The sequence below is a fragment of the Pinus tabuliformis genome, chromosome 3_1 (assembly GCF_031772625.1).
Source record: "Pinus tabuliformis cultivar Carrire ecotype Pingquan chromosome 3_1, CPIR1, whole genome shotgun sequence".
Lineage (NCBI taxonomy): Eukaryota > Viridiplantae > Streptophyta > Pinopsida > Pinales > Pinaceae > Pinus > Pinus tabuliformis.
This window is the reverse complement of record NC_142301.1, coordinates 525302273-525313819: the sequence shown is the minus strand read 5'-3', so window position 1 is coordinate 525313819 and position 11547 is coordinate 525302273. Positions and strand designations below refer to the sequence as shown.

Below are 11547 nucleotides of genomic sequence, written 5' to 3'. Positions count from 1 at the left end.
CCCAAAAGTGCAACAAAGCAAGTCATTAGCAAAGGGAATATGGGATACCTCCACCTCATCCACGATTGTAATGTCATGAATTTTGTTGTAAGAGTGATACTCATCAATCAATTTGTCAAAATCATTGACTATAATAAGGAACAATAAGGGTGATAAGGGACATCCATGATGAATCCCACGAGTGGAATGGAAAAACTCGTAATGAGTCTCATTGATCATTACAATAAAGGAAGTCAATTGCAAATAGGTCATAATCTAATTTACCAATTGTAAAGTGAAACCTAGTTGTATAAGAACCAAGTAGAGGAAGGTCCAATAAATCATGTCGTAAGCCTTAGACAAGCCCAATTTTGATATGATTACTTTAAAATTTGATTATTTCATCGACTAGAAAACCTCCTAACCTAAAGAAAAAATGTCATAATGTTTCTATTTTGTAGAAATTCAAACTTCTTCTCTAAGATTATAGAGTTGAGGATCGATTTGATTCTCCTTTCTATGATTTTTGAGATCAATTTTAATACATAAAATTACAAAAATTAATCGTTCTATAGTAATCAGAGGAAGTCCCTAGATAATATTACCAGCACATTGGGACTCCCTAATAGCCTTTGAAATATCATATTTAATATGATCATAGAATCCCATGTAGAACTCAATACGGATTTTTTTGGGCCCACTGAACTTATGCTTCTAAAATGAAATAAGAGCATACAACATATCTTGTTTAGAAACTAGCACCAGAAGTGCCACATTTATATCCTCTAAAATTACATTGGGAAATTTGGATACCACTTGGAGAATCTCTTGGATAAGGTTACCTTGTGAGGCGGAAAAGAGAGAGGAAAAAAAAAGATACCTTACACACCTTTATCCTCAGAGGATTGAAGAACAAAACCATTAGAAGCATGTATTTTCTAGATGGTATTTACCTATTTATGAGCATACACACATTGGTGAAAAAACCTTTTGATTTTGTCCCCCGAAGGATAGCCAAATTTCCCTGTTGTTGAGCTACCAAACCTCTCCCTCTACAAGAATAATGGAATTTCTATCCTCCTCTAAATATTTTAAGTTCTCTAAGGTGCTAAAGGTCGGTGGGGAGGACTCTATTTGGGCATGTATCTCAACTATCTTGACTTCCACCTCAAAGAGTCTAGCCCTCTTCTTAGCATTCAAGTACTTCACCGAGGCCTTGGATGCTAGTTTAACTTCACACAAGCTTTCAACTAAATTTCCATGAAAGATGTGTATCTTGAGGGGCTTAGATGTCTTTGTCAACTAATGAAAAGGGCCTTACCTTTCTCCTCCTCTATCCATGAAGGATTGAAGTAGAAAGGGATCATCTTCTCCCCCTACCCACTTCATCCCAGTCACATTGCAATAGTATAGGGCAATTATTCAAGGTCCTAGTAGTAATTACTAGAGACTTGCATAGGAGGCCTGAGATCATTAAATTTTCCGATACAAGGATCCTATGTAGCCTCTTTAATACCTCACTTCCCTCATAATGATCATTCATCCATGTAGGATAAATCCTAATAGGTTTGATATCCACGAGATGATTCTTTAATAAGAAATAAAATAAAAATTGATGTTGAGGATCCATGCAAGGACAGTGACCCCAAACTTCTTTGAGAGAAATGGTGAAATTGAGGCCACACCCAAGATAATATTTTGATCTACGAGCAGCTTTTAAGAGCCCAGTTCCTTCTAAAAGGGCTTATGCTCAACATATGCTCATATACATTTAAAATGGACATAGGGCAAGAAAAAAATGTGATTATCAACTTCACCAATAAGGGTGAGGGAAACGAAGAGGAGAGTATCAATTTGCAATGTGGGCTCCATCCCAGAATTATACCACCTTAAGAACCTCTCGATTCAAGGTGGTAGAAAGACCAATTAAGCTTCAAACACCCGATGAGCCTTTATACCTGAGCACATGGTTTCTAGAATTGTAATGATATCTAGTTTTATAGACCCTAGAAGTATTTTGAGGGAAGATTTCTTATAGGCACCCCTAATGTCCCTTGCATTGAAAGAGAGGATGCTCATGCTATTGGAGGAAATTACAACTCAAAAATAGCCACCAAAGAAAAAAATAATTAAATAATTTCATGTAGACAATTAAGTCTTTTGCTCCCTTTCACCCATTGTAATGACAAATTCTAGCATCGTTTTCTCTAAAGGAGCTAGATATGGAAACCTGTTTCCATTTCTTTATCTCCATCTCAGTTTTTTCCTAAAATTTTCACTAATTTGTTTTTTTGTTGACAAATATTTGGGTAGGAAGGTTCTTTGCAAGACCATCATAGGAGGAGGGAATTTCATTTTTGGATCACCATGGATGAATCGAGTATTCCATTGGGGGTCAGAAGGGGGGGGAGGGGGCAGAGACCCTACACCAGAGTTAACAGAAAGCACAAATGGGAAGGAACCACAAGGACACATGGTTGCAAAATGGATGCAAGGAGACAAGGGGAAGCAGGAGTGGGGAGGGAGGGTTGGGGAAAATAACTATAGGTAAAGAAGTAAAAACTATGGGAGGAAAGGGCAAAGACTTTTTTGAATTATTTTTGCAACTTTCTCCCTCAAATACCAGAGCAACATGCAGATCTTGGCTAGGAGACAAAGCCAATATTCCTGAATCTGATACTGAAGTGACTAGGGTCTTCGAGTACTTGGGGGACCCCCGATGGGTCACCAAAGGACCTAGAGATGGATAGAAGTGTTGTATGTGACTGGCCTCACGACACCAATGGCATCGAAAAGGAATTTTCCAGTAATCAACCCTTTTCTTCCAAATAGAATTGGCATTAGAAATCTCCATCTTGACCACCAAGCCCCCTTTGATACATACACCGACCTATATCTAGGCCATTTGCCGATCTTCCTTCTCTCGGTAACCATCCTCTACACCAATGAAAGAGCCAATTTATCCACTCGAGCTTTGAATAATTCCAAACTCTAACATTGTAATAGTAGCATAAGCAAAATAGCCTAGATGTTAAGAGTTCTCTTACAAGGTTGAAATCCACCATCCACGATTTTAATAAGAAACCATATTTTCCCAGTTCCAACTCTCACTCAAAATAAAATAATATAATAGTAAAAATCTCAATAACAAACCAGTAAAATATAAACATTGAACGACCAACTTCGCTAAAACTAAAAAGGTGTAATTATAGTTTTTAAAAACGTTCATATTTGAATAATTGTGAAAAAATAAGCCGCAATGATTTGAAGGATACTAGAGTTTGGGAAAACCGAGTAAAAACAGAGTAATGCATGAACCAAATAAAAATAAATTCCGAGAACAAAGTACGAAATTATATATACATATATTTATATTTATTTTATTTCAAGAAAAAATCATTTACATGAAAGAAATGGATGCTGCTCCCTTTTTACCCACTGTAAAGACAAGGTTTGCATAGCTTTACCATGAAACTATTTCACACACAGTAAAACTATTGTTTTACGCGGATACTCTGACCTCCAAACCCAAAAAATCAAAATAAACATATATTTAAAATATACATTGACGTTGTTATATGTCAAAACATGAAACCACTATTAAACTAATCAATAAAACATAAAGTTGTAATTCACACATCATCAATTCATGTTGTGCAGTTTAACCATATATTTAACGGCCATTCCAACTAAGCATTAATATTTCTTATGGTTTTGATTTACTGATACTGAGTGCATATTACCGATATCTTATAGGAGAAGTAAAGCACAGCAGTGGTCAAATTTCCAATTAATTCTTCGGTGTTGAGGAAAATCTACAATGGTATTTGCTTTGAACTCCTTAGTGTTATTGTTTTGTACTCTCCAGTGTTGAGGAAAAACTTCAAAAGTATTTGTTTTGTATTTCAGGAATGGCAGCGTTATTGACACTGAATAAGGTAGTTGGAATTATTTTCTAACATTTGATTTTTCTAAAACACAACTATCAAATAATCCTATAACTTAGATATAAATATAAATGAAAACATTCTATTCCATGTAATATAAGCTAAGACATTATATCGCATGTAAGTTCCATTTTCGCTTGTAGTCACTAAGATGAATGCCACTCCAGAAAAATGAAAGGCTAAAATGACCCCACCCAAACCACTTAATAGGGAAGCTTATGGATTTTCCAAATTGTCAACATTCTCATTTTGACATTAATTAAAAAAAAAAAGATTTCTTAACGATAAAGAATTGTATATATGTTTTACAAAGTTATCCAAGTCTTCTTATAATCACATCTTGTGAGAAGGGTTTCTGCTAAAATCACATTAATTTGTCTAACCTTTATCAACAAATGTAGTTAATAGTTAAGATAAGTTGAAGAATCAAATCATAGGTACATGTTAAATAGAGAAAGTAAATCATCCAACAGTTAATAATGTAATTTTCACAAAAACCCCTCTCATAAACTGTTATAGATGTTAAAACCTGAATTCAACAATAATCACATCTTTCAAGTCATAACTTAAAGTTATACTTAAAAACGAACCCCAAATTGATTGCTTGTACAAATTTACACACTAAAAAAACACCATACAATCGTCTGAAGAAATATTACAAAGAATCATAATATCTTAGGTTGCATTGTCCATTGAAGAAAAACACCATACAATCGTCTGAAGAAATATTACAAAGAATCATAATATCTTAGGTTGCATTGCCCATTGAAGATTAACAAATTCCATGAAAATAAAAGTCTTAGCTTGCATTGCCCATTGAAGAATTAACAAATTCCATGAAAATAAAAGTTCGATTTGTTTTGTGAAAGGATATTACGATTTTAAAACAAAACAGGAAAAATTATAATGTGAGGCATAAATTAAAAATAAAGATTTAACGTTAAAAATTTGGAATTTAAAAATCAAAATATTTATAAATCATATGGGAAAACAGTTTAGTAATTTTGGAAAAATTAAAAATCAGAATAATGATTGTTACACTTACTTTTAACATGCACAACCAATACTCCGAAAATTAATTTGGAAAATATTACCATCAAAATTACGATCTACCAGTAAACCACAGAAGATATTGCCATAATGTCAGATATGTCACAGAAGATATGCTTGAGACAGTCCATTTACTACCATATCCACAACGTGTGAGCTTTATCTTCCCACTTTTGGAATGCTGGAGCTGTTATCGCTCCAATACATTCCTCTGCGTTCAATTGAATCCATTGATAAATACACCGGGCCCGCCAACCAATCATCACTTTGCATACCAATCTCCCCAGAAATTGAAATAGATGCAAGATCCTCATGTTTGATAGCCTCTTTCAGCTCTGCCACTACCTCACTCACGCTAGGCCTACAAGACTGTTCAAGCTGAACACATCCCATGGCTACCATTATAACGCGAGTCATGGAATTCATGCTGTAACTTCCGCCCAACCTCCTGTCTATGATCTCTGTTATTTTTCCACCATTTTCATCCATCTCCATTACATAAGGTGTCACCTGTGATTATCATGCCAATAATTTCTGTTATCCATTGAGGACAATCTGCACTACTAAAAATCTACATTTCGGAAGATTAACGGTATGATTCCTTACCCATCGGACGATGTTAACTTCATGTATATCTAGTTTTATATCAATGGGTGGTCTACCGCATATGATCTCTAGCAAAACCACTCCAAAACTATACACGTCACTCTTCTCTGTCAACCTTTGAGTGATGTAATACCTGCGAAAGCATCACCCAAAGAAAACTTATACAAAAAATGAAATCGAATGTGCTCTTAATAATTAAATGAATTCGTATAACATAATGAATATTACAGATCATTTGGCATCAATAATATTTCAAGGAAAGAGCGATGTGTGGCATACTCTGGATCGAGGTATCCTGCCGTTCCTTTCACCGCAGTGGTAACATGAGCGTCCTCCCCATCCATTGCCGTCCTTGATAGACCGAAATCGGCCAATTTTGCATTCATATTACTGTCTAAAAGTATGTTAGAGGTCTTGATGTCCCTGTGAATTATCTTTTGCGTGGAACCCACGTGCAGGTACTCCAGTCCTTCAAATACAAATTGCAGATAAATCACATGAGAGATATGGTTACCGACGAGAGTAGAAATCAACACTTAAAACAATAACCCTGTAATCAATACTTAAAACAACCACCCTTAAGATCATTAAAAATATACTGCTGTACATCAAAGTAATTGAGATATGGGAGTTACCCTGCGCTGCATGTAAAGCTATTTTGAGCCTTCTTTTCCAATTTAGCTGGGAATGTTCTGCTCTACATCCTGGAGAAAAACATAAAAACCAACCAAATGCTTGATGGTTACATTGGCTATTATATCAACTGTAACAAACATATCTCTGGACAATAAAATTTACCATAAAGGTGGTCCCTTAGGGACCCTCCTGGCATGTACTCGTAGATAAGCATAACTTCTCTAGTTTCGTTACAGTAGCCCAGCAAAGATACCAAATTCCTATGATTGATTCTAGACAGAAGATCAACCTGGTCATCGAGTGAAACCAAAACAAATAAGTTTGATGAGTGCAACCAAAACTGTTTGTGGTTCCAGATTCTTAAATTGGATCCAATTGAACCGATTAAAAAGGTATCATCTAAGAATTACCTCGTTCAGGAACTCTTGAACTCCTTGGTGAGAAAACAATGAGAGCACTTTCACAGCTATTTTGTTTCCCTCTGGCAATTTACCAAAGTATACTGATCCAAATCCTCCTCGTCCTATCTCCTGGTTAAAGGTTTGTGTCGCAGCTATCATTTCATCTAGAGTGAAGGCACGGGACTTTGTTGAATTTGGCACCATAACCATTGAATAGTCTGCAATCCATTCATGGGATGTAAAGTTAGTAATAGTAAAAGCAGCGCAGTCATACTGAACAAATTTTTGTTAGGTATCAGATTATATGTTTGTAATAATGATAGTATTTCGAGACCTTGGTAGAAGAAATTTCTTGGTTCCATTTCCACCTCACTGCTTTCGGTGGCGACCCCATCTTCTTTTATCCTCGAGAATTTTTTGCGATACACAACAAAACCTACTATAAATACTATAAACGCTAACGCGATGGTTAGAAGTCCTCCGAGTGTTATTCCGAAAACAGCCTTCAATTTATTATTGTAAAATTTCGTATTGTTTGAATTCTGTGGACTACATTCCCTCTTATCCATAAGTAGGAAGGGGTTTCCTGAATAACTGCAAACACACCCAATAAAGAGATTTCCAGTGAGCGTGATGAGGTAAGATTACTTAGAATTTTAAGTGGATTCAAAATTATCATCTGTTGCATTTAAATGATAGAAAATCTGAAGTTTAAAATCTTAAAAAGGGATTTCAATCAAACATAATGTATGTAAAATAGCGTATGATTACTTGAATTTCAACGAACAATTGAGGAGAAGTTTCGCAGGGATTACACCGCTGAAACTATTGTTCTCTATATTCCTGTAACAATAAATTCAAAAACATTGCCTTAGAAACTTTATTATCTAAGTCCTTTATCATTGAAGAAGAATAGGAAAAACATAAATCGAAAAAGAAGGGTTGAAGACATACAACTCTTTAAGGTTTTTCAAGTGAGATAACCACGTTGGAACAGTACCGTTCAGATTGTTGTTTTGTAAATATCTGGTATAATAACGGAATTAAATTTTCCTTTTCTGAAAATGCACAGGCTCAAGGGTCAAGACTAAAAGAAATTTATATTGAAGAGGAACTTACAGTCTCTCCAACATGGTTAAATTCGATAAATTCGGCAATGATCCCATCAAGTGATTATTGTCAAGTGACCTGCTAATTTGAGCACGAATAGTTAGTGACCTTCTAATTTAAACTCGAATTGGTAAATGCTGCAGAGATTATTAGTGATATAATACTCAATGACAGACCATGTGGCCCATCAAATTATGTAGTCAAGTGGGCAACTAAGCTATTGACCGCCCGGGGCTGTATATGTCTCTGGCTGGATAATATATTTGTTTAAATTTCAACGGTGGGTATATATATAATTCTGTGTAATAATGAGTCAATAACACAGTAAATATTGGTTACCCTTTGAATGAACAACATTTTAGCTACCCATCATTTTCATACTGAGAATAATCGGAATTATATCCACCATAGTCTATAGCTAACCTCACTGCAAACATTTTAGCTACCCATCATTTTCATACCGAGAATAATCGGAATTATATCAACCATAGTCTATAGCTAACCTCACTGCAAACATTTTAGCTACCCATCATTTTCATACTGAGAATAATCGGAATTATATCAACCATAGTCTATAGCTAAACTCACTGCAAACATTTTAGCTACCCATCATTTTCATACTGAGAATAATCGGAATTATATCAACCATAGTCTATAGCCAACCTCACTGCAAATAATCCAACAGGACATAGACATATTTTATAATAGCCATTGTAGGTATTTGATGTAATCTACAACTTGTGGGTTACATAAAAAAGTTGGAATTCTGCTTACACAGTAACTAAAGCAGTCAACTGTGCAATATCTTTAGGCACCAATCCTGTAAGATTTTTTCCGGACAAGTACCTGGCAACAATAGAATTATCGTGAGCTCTTACAAATTTATCTTTAGGACTTCATCTGAAACAAATCGACGAATTAAGCTTACAGTTTCGAAATTCTTATGTTGGAAGAGCTGTTATCACAGCCAATTCCTTCCCACTCGATCAAATAACAAGGATCGGAGACCCAATCTTTTATGTCAAAACTCCTTTTGAGAGCCTCAAGAGCATAAACTGCAGTGTAAGAACTCATGGGTTAGGCATTGAAAGTTAATATCTGTAATTTCAGTACTAGAAGTTTAGTGAGGCACTTACTATCTTGAGAATATGTTGCCTGATCTGTGTCAGCTAACCAGTGATACTCGAAAGCGTTGAGTATAGGAGGACGGGTGGATTGAGGTGCCTTAACAATGTTAAAATAATATTGTATTTGACTGGGGATAAATGTCAGCTCTAGAGCGAAATAATTACGCACTAGAGTAATGGTTTCAGACTGTATTTCACCATTTATCGCAACGTAAAAAGATCTGGATTCGGAGATATTGAGCTTTTCGATCTCTGCAAAATAGAACAGCAATAATGATTTGGTCCCTCGGCTAGTTGATGCTACACTTATTGGAATGATGTCCGAGTTGTTTCCCACCCACGCCGTTTGCATGACAGCAGCTGGAGGAAGGTCCTTGGTATCGCTTGTTGTAATAGCTTCTTGCGAACTGACAGCCCGTACAACGTCTGCGCTGTCACTATCTAAAATTGAATTATCTGGTATCCAGATGCGGTCGAATGGGTCCTGAGGATACCTGCATAATTAACCATAGAAACTTACTAAATTAATTTCCACAAAAGTAATTAATTTCCACAAAAGTAGTGTTAGGGTGGTTTGCTTTATTAGCAGTTTTTGGGTGACAATTTATGATTTTGTCGTTGGTATTTATCTTTAATTTGGCCTGTTGAAAAGAAACAAGATTAAGATTTTATGTTAATTGGTTTGTATTTTTAGACACCACCACTCATTTCATTATCTTTCAACCAAAACTATCTATTATATCTGTATTTTCTTTTCTCTAATACCACTTTCTCACTACATCTCTATCTTTATTAATCCATATCTTAACCTGACCTTCCAACATTATTATTTGCACTGGCGATCAAACAACATCTCATTGGCCCATCTTACACCATTTTAATGGGCTTCATTCTCCTTTGTCACATTCATTGTAGCCTTTAGTGCACATGCACACTCTCTTCTCGGTAACTTCTCCATGGTCTCCAAAACTTGTTTGCAACACTTATATGTCTCTCACAAAATGACTCCTTGGGATCCATCCAGCTTTGATATGGTCTCCAAAACTTGTTTGCAACACTTATATGTCTCTCACAAAACGACTCCTTGGGATAATGTGTTGGCTTTGATCGATCAACATATATATTCTGCCAGGCCATCCAGCTCAGTTTTGATATTCACTAGGTTTTGATAATAGTTCATTAAACACCTAAAGAAGTGATAGTAAGTAGTAAAATCTTACAACAAAATCAATTTATTAGGAATTTTTCAACTTTTAAATATGCTAAGTTAGAGATAAATATCATAAACAAAACTATAGATTCTTATATTCTTGAAGGCCAAAACCACCCATAACTTGACGGAATCAAACTTACCTAACTGAACCTAACAAATAGAACAGATGAAAATTGGGTTTCAAGTATCAGACTTTCTCTTCAGCATGCGGCAAGATATAAACTTATAAGAGACATTAAAATGTATTACCATGAACTAGCCAGTTTGCTTAAGACGCTAAAATTTAGACATAAAGTTCAAAATGTTCACCTAACAACAGAATTTCCACCAACGTTATAGTTAAGTGGCATCAACATTGTTCCCGGCTTAGCCTGTTGGTACATGCCATCTTGGAAGGTCCTCAATTCAATAGCAGAGATAAAGGGATCATCCGACTCGGACGTTCGAATCAAGCAAATATACAGCACCCTCCCTGAACTAACCAATATTCTAACATAATAAAATGGATCCCGATCTGTGGTTGTTACGTTTTCCACATACAACATACCCAGTGTCTCGATAGAGAATTGGAAGCTTGGCAATGTTTGAAATCTTGGGTAATCTCCAACGGCAAACCATAGCCTTAAGAGGTAAGGCACATTGGGATGCACAGGCAATTGATAGCAAGACTTCCTGAGAGGCTTAGGGAAGAGCCGTAGACTATGCACGTAGGGACCGAAGGCTGCAAAAGTGTTGTTTCCAATTTCTGCTGTCTCACCGATGTCTATGTAATTCGCATCAGGAACCCATGTAATATTGTTTTCATCAGTGAGATTGGTTTTCCCTCCACACAGGATACTCAGAAATCCTGCCACACAGCCACAAAATAATTAATGAAACAATATTTTGCCCACCAAATATTTAATATTTGACAAAAAAACATCGATGACCGCTATAAAACCGTATATCAAATCACGTTTCTAAAGCTTTAAACAAAATGGAAACACGCTACCAGAGCGCAATCATGAATATTCATTAAAATTAGAAAGTTTTTTCACATACCTGGTTGAGCAGTAATCACACCCAATAAACTGAAAAGCACACCAACTATTGCTCTCCAACTGCTTCGTTTGCCATAACGAAATTTAGCCATGGTTCCCCTAATTTCTAGCGATAGATCGGAAAGCTTTATATCAGAACTTGTTGGAAGTGTTATTTAAACCTTTGAGCGGTTGGGTGCGTGTAACAAAGCCCATTACATTTTTCTGCAACCTGTATCTCTTGAATGTGTTAAGAGATAAAGTGCGATGCGTCGTAAGTGGCATTTAGAATTTCCTTCCAAAGTCTTCCTACCAGTACTTTCATTTAATTAGTTCGAGTCTTCCATTTTGTATTATATACTTCTTAAAAAAAATTCCTAATCGATTTTTAAATTTCGAGTGAGTTAGTTTGACTACCAATCTTGTATTTTAAAAATTTTGTTTTATTACGGCGAAGCG

At 35.7% G+C, this 11547-nt stretch overlaps 1 protein-coding gene across 1 annotated transcript; it reads right to left on the bottom strand.

The window, feature by feature from the left end:
• Positions 1 to 5068: 5068 nt before the first annotated feature.
• On the bottom strand, positions 5069 to 11201 carry LOC149188142 (putative LRR receptor-like serine/threonine-protein kinase At5g48740). The gene is made up of 15 exons (XM_089409875.1): positions 11111 to 11201; positions 10379 to 10916; positions 8866 to 9350; positions 8658 to 8784; positions 8504 to 8575; positions 7739 to 7807; positions 7574 to 7645; positions 7391 to 7462; positions 6988 to 7213; positions 6629 to 6892; positions 6381 to 6507; positions 6218 to 6286; positions 5862 to 6051; positions 5568 to 5715; positions 5069 to 5486 (listed from the first exon to the last, which is right to left on the bottom strand). The coding sequence occupies exons 1-15, from the start codon at positions 11199 to 11201 to the stop codon at positions 5136 to 5138; spliced, it is 2901 nt and encodes a 966-aa protein (XP_089266001.1). The 3' UTR covers positions 5069 to 5135.
• Positions 11202 to 11547: the final 346 nt, after the last annotated feature.